General features: G+C 39.0%; 1 protein-coding gene across 3 annotated transcripts; it reads right to left on the reverse strand.

Annotated features, from left to right (window-relative positions):
* Positions 1-10888: 10888 nt before the first annotated feature.
* On the reverse strand, positions 10889-22760 carry WDR53 (WD repeat domain 53). 3 transcript variants are annotated; one of them, XM_082624871.1, is made up of 3 exons: positions 22704-22760; positions 16364-16859; positions 10889-11531 (listed from the first exon to the last, which is right to left on the reverse strand). In XM_082624871.1, the coding sequence occupies exons 2-3, from the start codon at positions 16841-16843 to the stop codon at positions 10935-10937; spliced, it is 1077 nt and encodes a 358-aa protein (XP_082480997.1). In that variant the 5' UTR covers positions 16844-16859; positions 22704-22760; the 3' UTR covers positions 10889-10934. The 3 variants fall into 3 exon arrangements, with proteins under 3 accessions (XP_082480997.1, XP_082480998.1, XP_082480996.1); XM_082624872.1 differs by lacking the exon at positions 22704-22760 and adding an exon at positions 21404-21564 and having other exon boundaries at positions 16463-16859; XM_082624870.1 differs by lacking the exon at positions 22704-22760 and adding an exon at positions 21404-21561.
* Between the last annotated feature and the right edge of the window lie 17 nt (positions 22761-22777).

Genomic DNA, 22777 nt, shown 5'->3' on the forward strand with positions numbered 1-22777 from the left:
CATTCTAAAGTAGGTCTGTGTCTATATTCCTGTTTTACCCCTAGGTTATTCATGACATTTTTTTTCTTAAATTCCATATGTATGTGTTAGCATATGGTATTTGTCTTTCTCTTTCTGACTTACTTCACTCTTTATGACAGACTCTAGGTCTATCCACCTCATTACAAATAGCTCAATTTCATTTCTTTTTATGGCTGAGTAATATTCCATTGTATATATGTGCCACATCTTCTTTATCCATTCATCTGATGATGGACACTTAGGTTGTTTCCATCTCCAGGCTGTTGTAAATAGAGCTGCAATGAACATTTTGGTACATGACTCTTTTTGAATTATGGTTTTCTCAGGGTATATGCCCAGTAGTGGGATTGCTGGGTCATATGGTAGTTCTATTTGTAGTTTTTAAAGGAACCTCCATACTGTTCTCCATAGTGGCTGTACCAATTCACATTCCCACCAGCAGTGCTGTACCAATTCACATTCCCATCAGCAGTGCAAGAGTGTTCCCTTTTCTCCACACCATCTCTAGCATTTATTGTTTCTAGATTTTTTGATGATGGCCATTCTGACTGGTGTGAGATGATATCTCATTGTAGTTTTGATTTGCATTTCTCTAATGATTAATGATGTTGAGCATGCTTGCATGTGTTTGTTGGCAGTCTGTATATCTTCTTTGGAGAAATGTCTATTTAGGTCTTCTGCCCATTTTTGGATTGGGTTTTTGTTTTTTCATTATTGAGCTGCATGAGCTGCTTATAAATTTTGGAGATTAATCCTTTGTCAGTTGCTTCATTTGCAAATATTTTCTCCCATTCTGGGGGTTGTTTTTTGGTCTTGTTTATGGTTTCCTTTGCTGTGCAAAAGCTTTTAAGTTTCCTTAGGTCCCATTTGTTTATTTTTGTTTTTATTTCCATTTTTCTAGGATGTGGGTCAAAAAGGATCTTGCTGTGATTTATGTCATAGAGTGTTCTGCCTATGTTTTCCTCTAAGAGTTTGATAGTGTCTGGCCTTACATTTAGGTCTTTAATCCATTTTGAGCTTATTTTTGTGTATGGTGTTAGGGAGTGATCTAATCTCATACTTTTACATGTCCCTGTCCAGTTTTCCCAGCACCACTTATTGAAGAGGCTGTCCTTTCTCCACTGTACATTCCTACCTCCTTTATCAAAGATAAGGTGACCATATGTGCGTGGGTTTATCTCTGGGCTTTCTGTCCTGTTCCATTGGTCTATCTTTCTGTTTTTGTGCCAGTACATACTGTCTTGATTACCGTAGCTTTGTAGTATAGTCTGAAGTCAGGGAGCCTGATTCCTCCAGCTCCATTTTTCGTTCTCAAGATTGCTTTGGTTATTCGGGGTCTTTTGTGTTTCCATACAAATTGTGAAATTTTTTGTTCTAGTTCTGTGAAAAATGCCAGTGGTAGTTTGATAGGGATTGCATTGAATCTGTAGATTGCTTTGGGTAGTAGAGTCATTTTCACAATGTTGATTCTTCCAATCCAAGAACATGGTATATCTCTCCATCTATTTGTATCATCTTTAATTTCTTTCATCAGTGTCTTATAATTTTCTGCATAGAGGTCTTTTGTCTCCTTAGGTAGGTTTATTCCTAGATATTTTTTTCTTTTTGTTGCAGTGGTAAATGGGAGTGTTTTCTTGATTTCACTTTCAGATTTTTCATCATTACTGTATAGGAATGCCAGAGATTTCTGTGCATTAATTTTGTATCCTGCAACTTTACCAAATTCATTGATTAGCTCTAGTAGTTTTCTGTTAGCATCTTTAGGATTCTCTATGTGTAGTATCATGTCATCTGCAAACAGTGACAGCTTTACTTCTTCTTTTCTGATTTGGATTCCTTTTATTTCCTTTTTTTCTCTGATTGCTGTGGCTAAAACTTCCAGAACTATGTTGAATAAGAGTGGTGAGAGTGGGCAACCTTGTCTTGTTCCTGATCTTAGTGGAAATGGTTTCAGTTTTTCACCATTGAGGACGATGTTGGCTGTGGGTTTGTCATATATATCCTTTATTATGTTGAGGAAAGTTCCCTCTATGCCTACTTTCTGGAGGGTTTTTTATCATAAATGCGTGTTGAATTTTGTCAAAAGCTTTCTCTGCATCTATTGAGATGATCATATGGTTTTTCTCCTTCAATTTGTTAATATGACGTATCATGTTGATAGATTTGCATATATGAAAGAATCCTTGCATTCCTGGAATAAACCCCACTTGATCATGGTGTATGATCCTTTTAATGTGCTGTTGGATTCTGTTTGCTAGTATTTTGTTGAGGATTTTTGCATCTATGTTCATCGTGATATTGGTCTCTAGTTTTCTTTCTTTGTGACATCCTTGTCTGGCTTTGGTATCAGGGTGATGGTGGCCTCATAGAATGAGTTTGGGAGTGTTCCTCCCTCTGCTATATTTTGGAAGAGTTTGAGAAGGATAGGTGTTAGCTCTTCTCTAAATTATTTATAGAATTCGCCTGTGAAGCCATCTGGTCCTGGGCTTTTGTTTGTTGGAAGATTTTTAATCACAGTTTCAATTTCAGTGCTTGTGATTGGTCTGTTCATATTTCCTATTTCTTCCTGGTTCAGTCTTGGAAGGTTATACCTTTCTAAGAATTTGTCCATTACTTCCAGGTTGTCCTTTTTATTGGCATAGAGTTGCTTGTAGTAATCTTAGGATGCTTTGTATTTCTGTGGTGTCTGTTGTAACTTTTCCTTTTTCATTTCTGATTTTATTGAGTCCTCTCCCTCTTTTTCTTGATGAGTCTGGCTAATGGTTTATCAATTTTGTTTATCTTCTCAAGGAACCAGCTTTTAGTTTTATTGATCTTTGCTATTATTTTCTTTGTTTCTGTTTCATTTATTTCTGCTCTGATCTTTATGATTTCTTTCCTTCTGCTAACTTTGGGTTTTGTTTGTTCTTCTTTCTCTAGGTAGCTGTAAGGTTAGATTGTTTGTGATTGTTCTTGTTTCTTGAGGTAGGCTTGTATTGCTATAAACTTCCTTCTTAGAACTGCTTTTGCTGCATCCCATAGGTTTTGGATCGTCGTGTTTTCACTGTCATTTGTCTCTAGATATTTTTTGATTTCCTCTTTGATTTCTTCAGTGATCTCTTGGTTATTTAGTAAGATATCATTTAGCCTCCATGTGTTTGTGTTTTACGTTTTTTCCCTGTAATTGATTTCTCATCTCATAGCTTTGTGATCAGAAAAGATGCTTGATTTCAATTTTCTTAAATTTACTGCGGCTTGATTTGTGACCCAAGATGTGATCTATCCTGGAGAATGTTCTGTACGTACTTGAGAAGAAAGTGTAATCTGCTGTTTTTGGATGCAATGTCCTATAAATATCAATTAAATCTATCTGGTCTATTGTGTCATTTAAAGCTTCTGTTTTTTTATTTATTTTCATTTTGGATGATCTGTCCATTGGTGTAAGTGAGGTGTTAAAGTCCCCCAAAATGATTGTGTTACTGTCAGTTTCCTCTTTAGCTGTTAGCAGTTGCCTTATGTGTTGAGGTGCTCCTATGTTGGGTGCATATTTATAATTGTTATATCTTCTTCTTGGATTGATCCCTTGATCATTATGTACTGCCCTTCCTTGTTCTCTGATAACATTCTTTGTTTTAAAGTCTATTTTATCTGATATGAGTATTGCTACTCCAGCTTTCTTTTGGTTCCCATTTGCATGGAATATCTTTTTCCATCCCCTCACTTTCAGTCTGTATGTGTCCCTAGGTCTGAAGTAGGTCTCTTGTAGACAGCATATATATGGGTCTTGTTTTTGTATCCATTCAGCAAGCCTGTGTCTTTTGGTTGGAGCATTTAATCCATTCATATTTAAGGTAATTATCGATATGTCCCTATGACCATTTTCTTAATTGTTTTGGGTTTGTTCTTGTAGGTCCTTTTCTTGTCTTGTGTTTCCTACTTAGAGAAGTTCCTTTAGCATTTGTTGTAGAGGTGGTTTGCTGGTGCTGAATTCTCTTAGCTTTTGCTTGTCTGTAGAGCTTTTAATTTCTCCATCAAATCTGAATGAGGTCCTTGCTGGGTAATCTTGGTTGCAGGTTTTTCCCTTTCATCACTTTAAATATGTCATGCCACTCCCTTCTGGCTTGTAGAGTTTCTACTGAGAAATCAGCTGTTAACCTTATGGGAATTCCCTTTTATGTTATTTGTCATTTTTCCCTTGCTGCTTTCAATAATTTTTCTTTGTCTTTAATTTTTGCCAATTTGATTACTATGTGTCTCGGTGTGTTTCTCCTTGGGTTTATCCTGCCTGGGACTCTCTGCACTTCCTCCACTTGGGTGGCTATTTCCTTTCCCATGTTAGGGAATTTTTCGACTATAATCTCTTCAAATATTTTCTCGGGTCCTTCCTCTCTCTCTCCTCCTTCTGGGACCCCTGTAATGCAAATGTTGTTGCGTTTAGTGTTGTCCCAGAGGTCTCTTAGGCTGTCTTCGTTTTTCTTCATTCTTTTTTCTTTATTCTGTTCAGCAGCAGTGAATTCCACCATTCTCTCTCGGGTCACTTATCCATTCTTCTGCCTCAGTTATTCTGCTATTGATTCTTTCTAGTGTATTTTTCATTTCAGTTATTGTATTGTTCAGCTCTGTTTGTTTGTTCTTTAATTCTTCTAGCTCTTTGTTAAACATTTCTTGCATCTTCTTGATCTTTGCCTCCATTCTTTTTCCAAGGTCCTGGATCATCTTCAGTATCATTATTCTGAATTCTTTTTCTGGAAGGTTGCCTGTCTCCACTTCATATAGTTGTTTTTCTGGGGTTTTATCTTGTTCCTTCATCTGGTACATAGCCCTCTGCCCTTTCATCTTGTCTATCTTTCTGTGAATGTGGTTTTTGTTCCACAGGCTGCAGGATTGTAGTTCTTCTTCTGCTGTGTGCCCTCTGTGTGGAAGCTTTTAAATTGGATGGAGTCTCACTGTCTTTTCTTTTGTTGTTTGTGGTTTTGGTCCAAAAAAACATTGTGAATACTGATATTGAGGAGCTTCCTCCCTCCTGTTGAGGAGGTCTTATGTTTAAGTCCTTATGGTTTCAGGTCTTATGTTTAAGTCTTTCAAGTTAATTTCAAGTTGCTTTATGTGAGTAGTGTAAGATAGGGGTCAAATTTCATTTTTCTGCATGTGGTTATCCAGTTTTCCCAACACCATTTGCTGAAGAAATTATCCTTTCCCCACTGGATGTTCCTGACTCACTTATCAAGTAATAGCTGACCATATATGTGGGAGTTTAATTCTGCGCTATTTTCTTCCATTGGTCTGTGTGTCCATTTTTATGCCAGTACCATACTCGTTTAATTACTATAGCTTTGTAATGTAGTCTCAAATCAGGATGTGTGGTGGGTTTGTTTTTCTTTCTCAGGATTGGTTTAGCTATTTGGGGTTTTTTGTGATGCCATACACATTTTAGGATTATTTTTTTTCTATTTGAAAAATGCCATTGGAATTTTGATAGGGATTACATTGAATCTACAGATGGCTGTGTGTAGCATGTTCATTTTAACAATATTAACTCTTCCATTCCATGCGCACAGGTGTTCTTCCATTTGTTCGTCTTCTTTGATTTCTTTAAGCAAGGTCTTGTAGTTTTCATTTTACAGATCTTTCACTTTTTTGATTTATTGATTCTTAGGCATTTTATTGTTTTGATCCTACTGTGAATGGGATAGTTTTATTCCTTTTTCAGATGTTTCACTGTTGGTGTATAGAAAAGCAACTCATTTCTGTGTATTCATTTTATACACTTCAACTTTACTGATTTTATTCATTAGAATCAATAGTCTTTTAGTTGAGTCTTTTATATCTTAATTTTTAATAAAATATTAACATTTGCATTTATCTAGCCATACATTGATTTGTAACATGTTTAACCATCTTGTTCATAACAGAAAAATGCATTCAATTTTCATGTTGCTACCTATTTGTGACCTGGTGTGTCAACATTTATAAGTCAGGAAGAATTGGGGTTTTTTTGTTTTTTGTTTTTTGCCTATGTTGGGTCTTTGTTGCTGCATGCGGGCTCTCTAGTTGTGGCAAGCGGGGGCTACTCTTCGTTGCATTGTGCGGGCTTCTCATTGCGGCAGCTTCTCTTGTTGCGGGATGTGGGCTTCAGTAGTTGTAGCATGTGGGCTCAGTAGTTGCGGCACACAGGCCCTAGAGCACATGGGCTCAGTAGTTGTGCATGGGCTCAGTAGTTGTGGCTCTTGGGCTCTAGAGTGCAGGCTCAGTAGTTGTGGCACATGGGCTTAGTTGCTCTGCAGCATGTGGGATCTTCCCGTACGAGGGATTGAACCCGTGTCCCCTGAATTGGTAGGCAGATTCTTAACCACTTGCCACCAGGGAAGTCCCAGTAAGAACTGTTTTTATTGATACTTGATCACTGCATGCTCTGGATGCTTCTTCATTCATTGCCTAGAATCATTATAGGAAAATCATGCTCAAGTGCACTTTGGGTCACTCTCCTCAAGCATTTTTATTTATTTATTTTTTGTTTGTTTGTTTGTTTGTTTTACATCTTTATTGGAGTATAATTGCTTTACAATGGTGTGCCAGTTTCTGCCTTACAACAAAGTGAATCAGCCATACATACACACACGTTCCCATATCTCTTCCCTCTCCTCAAGCATTTTTTATGGCTATAGAGAAGACCTGATGGAGGCTCTATTAAACCTCAGCCCAGTCCTTTCCTCCACCAAGGATACTAGGGTATGGCAGGGGCTCTCTCCAGGTATATGAGAGGTGTTCTGAATTTCTCCCATGTCCTCTACTGGGCCTAGATTAAAGCCTGTTCCTCTAGTTGGAGTATGGCCCAGGTGGTGGTGGTGATAGGGTATTTTGTTCACTCCAGTTGAGACTCATGTCCTCAATCTTCAACAATGTCCCTTTTGCCTGACAACTTAGTCTCTAAAATGAACCTTAGCCCAGAGGAAGGGGCAGTGTTCCCCACTGGGGATGTGCCATGGGAAGAGGGTTGGCTACAACGGACACCTACCTCTGTTCAGACCCCAGACTAAGCCACAAGGTCCTCCTTGTTCCCTCTCATTTCCATAAGCCCTGCCCATGGCTGATGGACCCATCTTTTGCAGTTCTGGCTGCACCCTCTCTCACCACCAGACTTTAGTGCAGTAAGGATGATATTAGTCACAATTGTCTGGCTAAGGGCAAGAATGTGAATTATTGCTAAGTTTCTTGGGTATGAGATCAGTACTATGGTTATATATAAAAGTATCCTCTTTAGGAGATGCATGCTGATGTATTTTGAGGTCAAGTGTCATGGTATGTCACTTTCAAAGAGTTCAGAAAACCAAATACACACACAGCACATGTGCAGTATAGTACTCTGTTTTTCATTAATTCTTTGCTTGTAAATAGGAAAACTGAGGTCATGGGAGAGCTATTCATAGGTTAAGGCATCAGGATTATACATAATTCTGCCAGAGGGTGACTGATTAATCCTGAAGGTATTTCTGCTCTTGGAAGGGAGAAGCAACTGGGTGGGCACTGCATCAGCCTCAGGATTGTTTATCCTGGACCACAAACTGACTGTAATTTGGAGAGAACATCAAATGTGAAATGAGCATGTCTGGGTGTTTGTGAATTGAGCACTGGTTGGGAGAGCCATGTGTAGCCCTGATAGCTGGTGTTAAAAATAACCTGAAGCATAACAAAGGGTTCAATCTGGTTGCCAGGCAACCCTGCTACCAGCTCCCTTCAGGTTGACCTTTATTTTTATTTTGTTCTATCCACATCTCTTAACATTTTTACCTCCTGGACCTCCCTTGATTCATTTAATATTTAATGATGATTTTTTGTGTGAGCTGGGTGGTTCAGGTCAGGCCAAACCACAAGCTCTGAAACTCAAAAGGCAGATCCTTGCCCCCAAGCATCTTACACTCTAATAAAGTATAAAGTTAAGTATACAATTATGTTCCTTTAACATAATCCTTTACTATTTGTAACTTATATCTACAAAGATCCTTTTACCAAATAAAGTAACATTTACAGGTTCAGGGATTAGAACCTGATATCTTTGGGGCACATTTTCAGCCTTCTATAGATTGGGGACGTTGGATGCCCACCTCTAAAGCGAGGCCACTTAAGTTCTTATTCAGTTATCTGAGGGGCCAGCTGACTAATCTAGCTAAGAATATTCAAAATAGTATCGTGGGACTTCCCTGGCAGTCTACTGGTTAAGACTCTGTGCTTCCACTGCAGGGGGTGCAGGTTCAATCCCTGGGCAGGGAACTAAGATCCTGCATGCTGCATGGTGTGATAAAAAACAAACAAAAAACTCCAAAAAAAAACCCCCTAAAACCAAAATTGTACCGATTCTCTGTAAGCCCAGGCTGAGGCACTTTATTTTGCTTACTTTACCATTCTTCAAACTCTCATTAACTAAAGTAATCTGGGTGTATCTTATTGTTTGAAAATTGAAAGTCAAACTGTAGTAAAATGGCTGACCCAAGAAGGGTTCATTTTGCATATAATTTTGACACTGTAAATTTGTCAAAAATCTCAATAGTTGGCTGTAGATCTTCGGGGACTATTAGTTCAGCCCATACTCCCCTTCCCTGAGAACTACCTCCCCACCTATGGGGGCCCCATTGGCAATGTTGATACTAAATGACCACACCCCCCTGATCAGAGCTGATTGGATCAGAGCTAGGCACTTGACAAAGACCAATCAGATTCTCTTCAAGGCCTTGGAACTTAGACACTACTCAGTTTCTGGAATTGAAATGGGTTGCTGATGTAGCCCTGGAAGGCCATCTTTTGTCAGGTGAAAGCCACTATGCAGAAAGAAGCAGAGACAAGTGACCACAGGAACTCAGAGAGACAGAAAGGGTAGCTGCTTTGTTCTTAATGGCTTCCCTGGTTAGAGATTTCCCTGGTTAGAAACGTAGAGCCAAGCAACGTTTCTGTTCTGGGTTGAGAGAATTCTGCTCCTCCACTCTCCGTAGTAAAGTTCCCTTTTTGCTTAGGCAGTCTGAGTGGGTATCTGTTATTAGCAACAAAAAGAAGTTTCAAACTAATGTTTCAATCCTGGTTAGGGGGAGGGAGAGGGATGGACTGGGAGTTTAGGGTTGCAAACTATTACATTTAGCATGGATAAACAATAAGGTCCTACTGTGTAGCACAGGAAACTATACTCAGTATCCTGTGATAAACCATAATGGAAAAGAATATAAAAAAAGAATGTATGTATGTGTATAACTGAGTCACTTTGCTGTACAGCAGAGACTGGCACAACCCTGTAAATCAACTATACTTCAATAAAAAAAAATCAATCCTGGTTTAAATACTTCTTACCTTGTTCCCATAACATTATTCAGGCTCAAAAGCTAAAATGATGCTGTACTTGGGTAATTTTTCAAAAGATTCCTCTGAATCTCCAGCGATTGCCCATGATAATTAGTCTTTACTGACATTTTAATAAATATTAGAATCACTGGATAAACGCAGTATTATGATAATGTTTTCATTTCATAAAATAGTGGCATGGAAAGGACCTTAGGGGATGTCTCATTCAACCCTTCACTTTCAAGAAAGGAAATCAAGGCCCAGAATGGCCAAGAACTTTTGCCCATTGCTGGGATTAGAAACTTGTTTCTGTCAATACTCAGGCCAAGGTCCTTGTCAATGAATTTTTTAGGGCCAAGATGGTATTCTCCTTGCTTTAAATTTTAAGTGAGATCACTAAACAATATTTACTGACTGCCCACTTAATTGGTCAGGACCCTTTTAGTCACACACACACAAAAAAAGACTCCAGAAATAACTTATTTTAGGCATGGCTGGTTCCAGGCTCAACATTACTGTGAGGATTCTCTCTTTCCATCCCTAGGAAAAACTTTTCACAGGTGAGGCACCTATAAGACTCACATCCTTTCAGCTTAGCTACCTCAGCAGTACAAGCCTGATTATCCTTGGACTTCTCAGTTACATGAGCCAATAAATTTTTTTATTCCCTTAAGTCAATTTGAATTTGGTTTCTGTCATCTGCAGCAAACATTCTGACTAAAATTGAGCTTATCAAAGAGTTCTCCACAAACAAGGATAATGGTAACCTATCAGAATCTCTCTTTAAACCTTTGAATATAAGAGTAGGCAATTTAAGCAGAAGCTGAAAGAACATGCAGAGAAATCAGCAATCCAGGGCATGATGAAAAGAAAACTTACTCTCTACACACTGTCTTGGCTTCTCTTCTCTACCTCTTCTATCTACCTTACATCTTCTGCTTAGTCAGAGTTTCTGCTTATTCATAACTTCAGCTTATTCTTGGTCCCATCAGCATCACAGCCTGGATTGCTTCATAATATCCTAAACTGATTTGACCTGGAACGCTTTTCTTAGAAATGGCAAAAGGTGATTGTCAGCAAAGCCTTCTGGGCTTTACACAGAAGAAGCAAGAACAGGTTTCCTCTTTCAACTTGGTAAAGTTCCTCATGACATCCTAGGATCAGAAATTACTAATGTGGTGACCATATTTGGATCAGGATGTGGGCTTCCCTATGGCAGGAGGCTTGACAAGACAATGAAGATCCTTTGCAGGTAAGTAATCGTACCTGCAGTTTTCTTGGATCCTCAAGTTACTTAACATCTCTGAGTCTTGATTCCTGTGGCAAAAATGAACAAAGTAACCCACTTCACTGATTTGGAATAAGAAAGGAAACATGTACAATGGCTGGTACACAATCAGTACTCAGTGAATATTAGTTCTCATTCTCCAAATTTTAATATGTCATTTACTATAAGAAGTGTTACCCAATTATCTCCTTTTGCTCAAACGTTTTAAAATTTATATGATGGAATGGTATTATTTCCATATATGACAAATAGTTCAAACAAAGAATCAGGATTTTTTTTAACCCATAAAAAGTTCTGCAGTTTTTCAAATGTTTTATTGGATTTAAAATTCTTTTAAGGTATATACAGATATACAATTAGTTTGATCAGCTACCAATATATTTTGGTATCCTTTTATTTTTGTACTCAAGAGCCAGTTCACTTTCTCTCCATGTTCAATACTTAACTTTGGTAAAATTTTGCCATGTTCATCTTCACCTGCTACTGAAGCATGAGTGTTTCCACCCTGCTTGGTATAAGCTGCCCTTTTGGTTTTCTTCTTGTGGGTATGTTTTGTAGGACTCTTCTGTTTTTTCTCAACTTCACTGCTTACATCCCACAACATTATCTTCCCATCATTCCCTCCAGTAAGCAGCAAATAGGATTCTGGCAGAAAGCAGACATGGGATACCCCTAAGGTGTGGCCCTTAAATCCCAGTTCCTGTTCACACTTGACTCCCATCACCCTAAAGATTCGAATCTTACCATCTTCTGCACCACAACTAAAAATATTGCCACACGATGCCACAGACACAGAGTGGGCTAGGGCAGGGTTTAAAAGCTGACCAGGTGATTGTGGGTCTTCCATTTCTTCTGTTTCATCCTCCTGCAAATTTGTAATCCAGAGTGGCCGGGCTTTCTGAAGGTTCCACAGCATCACCTTTAAATGAGAGGAAGTTACATAGTTACGGTTCTAGTCAGTTTGTTTAACTAACATGCTTATGCCACTTCTAACAAAATCATCAAAGTAGTCTGAGAATGATTAGTAGGATACATTTCCAGCAATATTAAAAAAAAAAATTCAGATGGCACCAAGACATGCCAGTGGGATGCAACCCTGGTGCCAAAACTAGAATGCCAATGGGCAGTAAGGAAGATAGAATTTAGAAAACAAGATCCTGAGTAACTTTCAATTAACAAACTCATTAAAGTGTAATCCAAATTCTTAAGCAGATGCCAGTTTCTTTGAGTCATTCTACCCTGATCTCTGCAGGTAAAATTGAAGATTATGAAATTTATTAATTTTCGTCTATGCTTGTTAAAGTAAAAGTACCTATCAACTAAATAAACTAAACTAGAATACCACTGAAATCATTTTTATCTGGAATGCTTTTCCTTTCCTTTCACATTACCCAAATTACTAATCCTAGGGGCATAGCTCAAACTGTGTCCCTCTAGGAAGGCTTTCCTAACTATTCCAGCCCCCTTCTCTCTTTCCCATATTTAATTCCTGTTCTATTAACTGACATATACTACTAGCTTTTCAGTTTCTTGAGATTTAATTCATCTTTGCTAATGCCTAGCATAGTACCTGGAGAAAAGAGCAGAAATTCTAAACAAGTCTGTTGACTAATTTGACATCCTGGTATACTTAGCTTTTTGTTCTTGTTCCCTACCATGATCTTGGACCTACTAAGCGAATTTAAATTAAATGCTAATTAAAAACTGTTTAAAACAAAACAATAAACTCTGTGAACTGATTTTACTCTATTATCTAGCAATTTTCTTCCCGTAGCAACCAATTTGAAAAAGAAAATATTCTTCATACTTTCAGAGAGAACAGACAGCTATATTTTACCCCCTAGTACTATCCCTGAATTATGACTCACAATTTAAAATGGACACTAGAATAAGCATGACCTTCTTTAGTCAAAAGCACAGATCTGAATTGACAAGATTACTACTGTTGATTATATTAAGGATTTGGTTTTCTATTCAAGGTAACTTCCTTTAACTCGGCCTACTTTCAAAAGAAGCAACATCGAGTAACACTTATATTCTGCTTATACTAGGGAAAACACTGAAAATCTCTTTGGATTGGATTTATAACATTATACCAAGAGGCCAGCAATTGTTATACATATGGGTGAAGTCAAAATACTAATAAATTGAAATAAAGTAAAATTTTAAAAATCAGAAAATATAACAAAAATGAATGAGGAATAAAACTTGAGGGAATTCCCTAGTGGTTAAGAATCCACCTGCCAATACAGGGGACGTGGGTTTGATCCCTTGTGCGGGAAGATCCCACATGCCGCAGAACAACTAAGCCCGTGTACCACACTACTAGGCCTGCACTCTAGAGTCTGCGCGCCACGACTACTGTAGCCCGCGCGCCTAGAGCCCGTGCTCCGCAACAAGAGAAGCCACCGCAATGAGAAGCCCGCACACTGCAACCAACAGTAGCCCCTACTCACCGCAACTAGGGAAAGCCCGTGTGCAGCAACGAAGCCCCAACGCAGCCAAAAAAAAAAAAAACTTGACATGGCAACAATCTCTATAAAAAACCTGAACCCATGGAAAATGGACATTCCAAAATCTACTAGCTTCACTGTATGGCAGGTATCCCCAAGTTCTTTTTCACATAGCCCCATAATGCCTGGATTATATTTTCTGCCCTAAGACATCCAAACATGAACTACACCCAAAGTGTTTTCAGCAGCTTAAACATTTTTGTATTTACTTAAATCATCTAAACGTGTTAATAGCCATTTCAGATTCTACCAACCCAGCAGTCATTTCCAAGTGTTGAAGATTCCCAGATTGTTCCTGCCTGGACATTCCCTTTGTACTTCTTTACTCTTCCTAACTGCCCAAGAGTCCAAGGTATCTCACAATTTCTCAACCACCTGATCAAGCAGTATTACCCTAAGCAAGAGAGGTAAGGTATTAAAGGAAAAGAATATTAAAGAAAATTGATTTGAAGGAAAAGTATACAAGAGTTCAGGCCTTAAGGTCCAATAAAACGTCAAAGGGAGAGAAAGTGAACAACTGGCAAACGTTCAGAAGTGAATGCAAGCATATCAAAGTGATGCTGCTCAAAAATTTCTCCTACAAAAACATTTCTTTCCACATAAAAGATTCATTTTCAAGGGGGGAAAAAAAAGGCTCCTCTACTGTCCCAGTCCTTAAGTTCTGTACTAGAGATCTCTCAAACTCCAGAAAGAACAAACCTTTGAACCATTTATTTTCAAATGTGGAAATGAGAGAGAAAGAAAACCAATGTGTATGCTACAGAAATTCATGATGGCTTCAAATTTCCAAAGGTCCTTAGAAGAAAAAACTATATTTGAGTGGTGGTACACATGTATTTGTTTAATGTTATTTTTTATACCTTATACATATATTATGAATATTATTTGGGGCCTATTTAATAAAAGATTAAGCAGTCTCAAGTGTCTTAATAAATCACACTTCATTCTTAAGATCCCTGCCTCTTTGAGTAAGCATTGCCTATTTAATTTTATTTTTTATTTATTTATTTTAAAAATTTTATTTATTTATTTATGGCTGCATTGGGTCTTTGTTGCTGCACAGGGCTTTCTCTAGTTGCGGTGAGTGGGGGCTGCTCTTCATTGCGGTGTGCGGGCTTCTCATTGCAGTGGCTTCTCTTCTTGCAGAGCACAGGCTCTATGCACGCGGGCTCAGTAGTCGTGGCTCTCGGGCTCTAGAGCGCAGGCTCAGCAGTTGTGGCGCATGCGCTTAGTTGTTCCACGGCATGTGGGATCTTCCTGGACCAGGGCTCAAACCCATGTCCCCTGCATTGGCAGGCAGATTCTTAACCACTGTACCACCAAGGAAGCCTGCACTGCCTATTTAAACCTATCTAAATCAAAGGGTATAATTTTTATAATTTGTATAATAACAAAGATAGGTGTGTTGAACACATCTACTATATGTGGCAATAATTCAATTCCTGCCTTGAGATAAAACACACTTGTTCAGAAAGAAATAACTCATTGTTAATCTGATAAGAACTCCCTTCCACTATTATGCCTACACTCTTGGACTCTGCCATAGACTAGCTATTCTTAAGGTTTAAAAAAATACTAGATAACCAGGTTTTAAGAAATACTGATAAATTGGAAGAAATTATAGTTTCAACGTCAGTTAAAGAAGTAATTTTTTAAAAGCGTGGCTGTATTATCTTAGCCACTGTTGTTATATCACAACCCAATGCAGAAGTTAATCTACAGTGAATTTTTAGCAATTCTTGACAGTCAAATCAAAAAGCAATTACTAAAAAAAAAGGAAAAAAAAAAGCAATTGCCTTCTTCTCACAAAACATTTATTTCCTATACTGTTCTCTAGCAGCTGCCTGCCACTAAACATTCTCATCTAGAACTGGAGGTAAAATGGTAAATTCTGGATTCCTGCTTCTTACCTAATCTGTGATCGCTGCACACCTAATTGTTTATTGCCATGCCTAGTAGTTAGTTAATGAACCAGTGACTGAAAACTGGTATAGCTTAAGGATGAAAGAATGACTAGTCAAAGAGACAATGTACAATCTGCCTACTTAAAACAGATATCTGACTGGTTGTGTAGGTTTTTCTGCCCAACCAAGTAAGCAGATTATCTCCACTAGGATAGAAAATGTAGGAGGTTTATAAAAGTTTTGGACAAGACCTAGGAGTAGAAAAGGAGTTTAGAGGTTATGGGGTCACTGTGCCTTGTAGGTATAAAATGATTCTCAATAGAGGCACTACAAATTTTTGGTCGGATAATTCTTTATTGTTTAGGGGCTGCCCCAGCACTGCAGGTCAACTACCGATTCTTCCTACTAAATGCCAGTAGTTCAGGGGGAGGGGGTGGCAGTCATAGTGACAACAACTAAAATTAGCCTCATTATTTCTAAATTATAAGGAGGTGTGGAGGGTAGAGGAGGGAATGGTAAAGACCACTGGCCAAGAAATGGCCACAAGTCTTAGAAGATACTAATATATAGTTGGGAATGTAGATTAAATGCCTAGAACAGTGCTGGGCAGACATCATTAATAAACAATGGTTCTTTTTCTAGAAGTCATCTGTTCCCATACCAAGAACTGTTTCTACCACATTATCAATGATACTCTGTTTAAATATCTCTGGTACCACAGAGAAAAAATATAGACTTTTAAGCCAGAGAGATTGAGGTTTGAATCCCAATTCAGACAGCTGTGGGGAAACTTAACTTGAATCTCAGTTTCCTCATTTCTAAAAAAGAAATAGTAATGATCAGGGTATGATTAGAATGAAAACTAATATATGTAAGGCAGTGGGAAGTAGTAAATGCTCACCAAAGAGAAGCCATGACTATTCTCACTCCGGTGATTTTTAGAGTAAAAACAATAATAGATCCAGGCCCTCCAACTTTTTTTTTTTTTTAAACAACAGACTTTGTAGAGAGTGGGTGATAAACTCTGACTTTAGCACGACTTTGTTTAAACAGATGTTTAGAATCAAATATTTGAATTCTCATGTTTTAGGAATGTCTTAAAGCATAGAGAAAGGAAGAGTAAAAGATTAATAATTACTCTGTAAATAAAATCTACTAGACTTTGTCAAGTTAGCATTAAACATGCAGTAGAAGTAAAGCTTATGGTTCATAAATACATAAGACATGTTAGTAGAGAATAGAAAATGGAAAGATATATTTAGCCCAATTAATAATTTGATTCTGTTACCAAATCCCATCTAGAAATTACCCAAGTACTCTCTGCAAGACATCACCTGCATATCCAGTCCACATGACACCAGGCTCTGAGGTCTTTGAGGCCGAAAAGCTACAGAAGAACAGATATTGGAATGTCTCTTCAGTGATCTGCTAACCTTCTTATTTTCCAAGTCTAGGATTTTGATTGTTCCAGAGTCATCAGCAGAAGCCAGAAGGTTTTCAGTTTCATTCAACGAAACACAGTTGATTTCTTCTTCATTCACATGAAAATCGTCCAAGGATCCTTTGAGAGACCTGACATCCAGTATGCTAATGGTTTCTGCATGTGAGGCATAGAGCTTGGTGGGGCAGGAGGGAGCGAATAAGACACTGGTAACATCGTCTGCCCCTTGGAAGCGTGTGTGTCCTAATGGAGTCCCATCTTCACCCCAAACCATGAGATCTCCACCTTCTGCTCCAGAAGCCACTAGCCCTTCTTGACTTGCATTCAGGCAGAGAACAGGAGAAAAATGTCCACCAGTCCACTTGACTGCCATAATGGCCCAGATGACTCTGTGAAGAAAGGGGAAAAATTATAATCTCATGTTTTATATAAGAACTTCACGAGAGACAAATTCAGTAAGCAATATTTCATTTAAGTATTAAAAGACATCTAAAAAACTCAATCAGTAAAAAAAGACATTTGAAGATCAAGCCTACAAAGCCTAGTTGAACACAAGATTGTGGTGCACCTGGCTGGCACATGCCTACATGGGCTTTCCTTGCAATCAGGGGCACAGGTAAGCCTGGTCCTCCAGCCTTTGATGTGAGGCTCACATAAGAATAAACAATAAATATATTTATTTTAAATTAAGAAAAATCCTTTTTAAGAAAGGGCTGCTTACCCTTCCCCCTCCCCATATCCTCAAGTCCATTCTCAAGTAGGCACAGGGAGATCAGCTCGGTGCTTTGTGACCGCCTGGAGGGGTGGGATGGGGAGGGTGGGAGGGAGGGAGATGCATGAGGGAAGGGATGTGGGAACAGATGTATGTGTATGACTGATTCACTTTGTTATAAAGCAGAAACTAATAAAAAAAAAATTGTGTAAAAAAAAAAAAAAAAAAAAAAGAAAGGGCTGCACAATCATCAGATTATATCCTTTACCTGAATAATGTTTATAGAGAATGAGCTCTGGAACTAGACTCTCTGGGTTTGAATAGCTCTATTACCTATCAGCTGGGCAACTTTGGGCACATTACTGAATCTCTATAATTCACTTTCATTCTCGATAAAATGGGGGTAATAATAACATCCATTTCACAGGATCGGATTAAATGACATAATAAATGTCAAGCACATATAACAGTGCCTGGTACGTAATGAGGGCTCAACAAATATTACCATTGTCACTTTTCTTACTTTTATTAGGCTAGTCAAAGTGGCATCATATATACTACACAAATGGTCCTCAAAGTATAGTCTCCAGGAGCATTAGCATCACCTAGGAACTTGTTAGAAATATAAATTGTTGGACCCCACTCTAGACCCACTGAATCAGAAACTCTGGGGTTGGCACCCAGCAATGTGTTTTGTTTTGTTTTGTTTTTTTTGCGGTACGCGGGCCTCTCACTGTTGTGGCCTCTCCCGTTGCGGAGCACAGGCTCCAGACGCGCAGGCGCAGCGGCCATGGCTCACGGGGCCCAGCCGCTCCGTGGCATGTGGGATCTTCCCGGACCGGGGCACTAACCCGTGTCCCCTGCATCGGCAGGCGGACTCTCAACCACTGCGCCACCAGGGAAGCCCCCAGCAATGTGTTTTAACAAGCCCTCCGGGTGATTCTGATGTATGATAGAATTTGAGAACCTGTACTACACCAATAATCATCAGGGGAACTGGTTAAAAATGCAAACCCTTGGGTCTTACCATCGGAGACTAATTCAGTACATTATTTAATTTTATTCTCAAAACAACACTTCTGATTGGTAAATATTATTCCATTTTACAGGTAATAAAACTGAGTCTCAGAAATGTTAAATAATTTTCCCAAAGTCACCTGGCTCTTAGGATTTGTACTTGGGATCTAATATAAAGGGATCCTAAACTTCCAAACAATGAAGACCTTTTTCTAGCAATTCTACTTGACAACAGGTTTAACTTGTTAGTATTCTTTGAAAGTGCAGAAAATGACCGAAAGCTGCTAATAATTCATTACTGCTTCTAAATATATTCACATATTTTTAATCACATCACCTACTTGAACTTATATAACAGTAGTACTTATGTGCAAAATTTAGTTTCCTGATATGCTAGGCAGCCTGTATCTATAATTGTAACTGCCACATAATACTACCCCTGTCGTAACTACCTCCTGTGCAAAGCAAAACAGGAAATTCGGGCAATTTATATAACTCTAAGTGGTCAAAAGGAAGCAAACAAATCTATCTAGATAAATTTAATTTTTCATTCCACAAGACAAGGGAGAATTTATCTAGTAAGAAACTGCCATAGTTGCTTTACTATTTTCAGATACAATACCTGAATTTAGTTCAATTGTACAGAGATAAATTTCCTAAAATTGTTTTGAAAAATAATTTAAAATAATCTGGTGATCTGCCTAAAATTTCTATCCCAACACAAAGGTTATTTCCTCCACTTTTAGCCACACACACACACAAAATCACTAACTAGACTGCAAAAAATCACTAATCTAATAGTAATTGAAGTAACAGAAACAAGATCACAATATCAGATATAGCAATTTTCATATAGATAAAATGGAAAAAAGACAAAAAGATACATTTTTAAATTTCAGCAGAAGCACTCAATTAGTAAACAGAGGAAACTAATTAAACAGAGACTGAAACAAATACGTTTTTTGTTGTTGTTTTTTTTTTTTGCGGTACGCAGGCCTCTCACTTGTGGCCTCTCCCGTTGCGGAGCACAGGCTCCGGACGCGCAGGCCCAGAGGCCATGGCTCACGGGCCCAGCCGCTCTGCGGCATGTGGGATCTTCCCGGAGCGGGGCACGAACCCGTGTCCCCTGCCTCGGCAGGCGGACTCTCAACCACTGTGCCACCAGGGAAGCCCAACAAATAAGTTTTAAAGGAGAGGTCTGGAGAGGAAATGACTCAAAGGGAGATAAAGACAGGGAACTCTGGTGGTCTGATTTTTGCCAACAAGTACTGAAATAGTAGTTAAATAATTTTCTACCATAACAAAGACTTTTGCCAAATGTTCCAGATAAACCAAGGAAAAAGGACACTTAACACAATTTAAAATGAAAGGTATTAATATTATTTAGGCTTAGGAACTGTCATTTGTGGTGACTATTGACTTATATGATAAATACAATATCCTACCTTAAAATATGAAATTTGAATTAATCACTGAAAAGTTACAAATAGTTTTATTTAACTCTGTCATGAATCTTTAAGGTACTGACCACTTATTTCCTAAGTCAGAGTTTTAATTTTTCTACAATGAATTAACTTTAAAGTCCAGAAGTCTGCCCCCTACAGCTTTAGAATTTTGTGTCCATATAGGTTTTGGATCCCTGTTGGGATATATTAGGCTTTTGCTAAGACAAGAATGAGGCAGGGTTTCTAGTACTTCTATTTCTCCATCACAGATCTACTCACAAGGGACCTAAGTAAATGCTGACTAGCAGACAAAAGTTTTAGCAGGTTTTCTTCCTAATGTAACTCTTTTCCAGGAAAGATTAACTCAATTTTAAAGATACATTTGGTTAAACTCCACCCCAAAGTGTGAGAAGTTAGGCAATAAATGAATTTTGTACTTAAAGAGACTATTATAGACAACAACACAGTTCCTGTAAATTTTTCCATAATGGAAGCAGTAGTAACTCTTGGACTATTACTCTCACAAGTCCAAGGTCAGCTCTACCTTAACCTCTATGCACCAGAGTAAAGAGCAAATTAAACTTCTAATCTCTACACCACATGGATGATGTTCACCGATCACCTAGCTAATCAGAAAAATAAAAATAGAGACCTATTATGGGGAATGTTAGGAAAAAGAGTTGGGAAAGCCCCAGAAATCCATACATTCTGAGGCTTTTAATTTTATCATGCAGAGTATTGATCAGGGATTCAACGAGAGCCCCCCAGATCATCTGTTTACTTAGTCTACAAAATTAAAATTATTTGTTATTATTTGAAACACATTCAAAGATCACCATCAAAAAGTGTTAAACAGGGGCTTCCCTGGTGGCGCAGTGGTTGGGAGTCCGCCTGCCGATGCAGGGGACACGGGTTTGTGCCCCGGTCCGGGAAGATCCCACGTGCCGTGGAGCGGCTGGGCCCGTGAGCCATGACCGCTGAGCCTGTGCCTCCGGAGCCTGTGCTCTGCAACGGGAGAGGCCACAACAGTGGGAGGCCCGTGTACCGCAAAAAAAAAAAAAAAAAAAAAAAAAAAAAGTGTTAAACAATCAGACTGCTGTGGTACGAGGTAGTGGGAAAAATTAACTACATATAGCTTAAATCAAAATAATCTTTCAGAAATGAGTTGGCAAGCCACTGTTTCTTGTTTTTCTTTTACTGGGACTGGAAAGCCTACCTGGAAATAGCTAAGTGCCACTATCCCCACACTCAGGGATCAAGTCAACTAGCTTTTCTCCTAGGTAGATGCCTGAAGGGTCAAGCACGGCAATTAATCATATCCCAGTGTGAATTAGTTTAATGAGATAATGGATTCCTTCCTTCTAACACCTAATGAGATCATGGAGTGAGAGGGGGCGAGGAAGGTGGGGTACTATGAGAACATTTTTATAAAGGGTGCAGTGCAAAGATGGAAGTTCTAAACAGTGAGAGGGCAGAAAGAGGGTACTGAACATGGGGGAGGGGACATGGTCAGGAGGGTGATGAGCAGGCAAGAAAGAAAAGGAGGTAGTGATAAAGGAAATCTTTTCCTACTTTGAAATCCTACCTGGGCCACTTGGGGGGTACTTTGCCACAAAAAGTCACCTCACTGACTGGACAAGATTTGCCAGAATTATTTCATCAGATCCTTCAAAGGCTCTACCTCACACCATGGCAGACAGGATAGAGGGCAATGTCTTTAATAACTGAATGCTCTCTACTCTAAACACTCCTGTCATACCTCCATGTATCCATTTGTCCTTTTCAAGTGTCTGTGCCTTTAAAGCTGTTCATTCTGTCTGTTCTTTGTCCCCTTCTTGGATGGACTGACTCTACTTGTCCCTGAAGCTGTAAAAGAAACTTCAGTGCCTTTCCAGACAAAACTTGGACCGTCTTCCTTTGACGGCAGAAAGCTGAAAAATGAATAATAAATAAAACTCCGTAGCCTGAGATCTAAATAATGTGATAGTCACTATCACTGTAATAAGTATAGGTCAACTTTTCTTGACATGTTTGAGCTTTCCAAAGTTGGTCTCGATGTGGAGAAGCTAGATAGCAACCGAAGTGGCTGGAGGGCTGTGGCACTGGCACTAGTAAGAATGAAAAGAATCTGCGTTTACTAAGCTTGGAGGAAAAAACATCTGGGAAGAAGGGACTGGCAAGTAATAACCAAACACCACCCATCAGAGAGTAGAGATGGTAGGTGCTGTTCTTTTGTTTTTACTGGAGAACAAGAAATGAACTATACACAGCAAGGGAGCTTTTGGAAAGATTCCTTACTACATAAAGGCAAGACGGTGGAATTGACTACTAAAGGAATCTGTGAAACCTATTATTATAATAATTATCTCAGAGTTGCTTCGAGAGTTATATAAACACCCCTGTAAAGGGCCTGAGTAGGTTGCCTGGCTCACATGATAGATACTATTTTCTCGTACCAAGCATTCTTTAAAGGCTGTCAGAAAACGTTCTGGCCACCTAGGAAAACGCAATATGACTAAATAATGCTGAAACTCTCCCTTTCAAGAAGCCTTCTATAATTATAGCCTCCATGTCATTCTCCCTATTGGAATGTCTCATTAGTTAAAAACACACTGCTTTAATTCGCCTACCAATCGTGGGTTAGTAGGAAAGACTAGGAAAAGCCACATTTTGTCCAAAAAAATGTAGCACTTAATAAGCACTTAAACGGCACTTTAAGGTTATCCAAACACTGGGGGTGGGGGTGGGGTGGGGAAGGTGTTCAAATGTGGCGACCTCACATGCTGTATACACGCTGGGACACACGTTCTGATGAGCACTGGTACTAAGGGAGAACAAGAGGGCCTGACCAGAAAAACACGACCTCACCTGCCGAAGGACTGGCTAATAAGGAGAGGGAAATTTCATGCGTTAGATTGGAAAGGCGAAGCAGGGACCCAAATAACTCAGCGAAAACTTATAGGAAAAGTGGTCCAGAAAAGCCGACGCGAAACCACTAGACTAAAAAGGGGAAAAGGCACCGGAGGATAGCCTGGAACCCACCGGCGATAGCCTCATACCTGCGCTTCGACCTTCCCTCCTAGGCGCCTGGTAATGACCTCACCCGTGGGCGCCCATCCCATCTAGCGTAGGG

This window comes from Mesoplodon mirus (genome assembly GCF_964341445.2).
Source record: "Mesoplodon mirus genome assembly, chromosome: 6".
Taxonomy (NCBI): Eukaryota; Metazoa; Chordata; class Mammalia; order Artiodactyla; family Ziphiidae; genus Mesoplodon; species Mesoplodon mirus.

Excerpts from the sequence above, each read along its gene's own strand:
- WDR53 (XM_082624870.1), bottom strand. Across the intron at positions 11,532-16,363 it reads CATGTGGACTGGATATGCAG|GTGATGCTGTGGAACCTTCA; the intron begins GTGATGTCTTGC and ends TCTCATTTAAAG.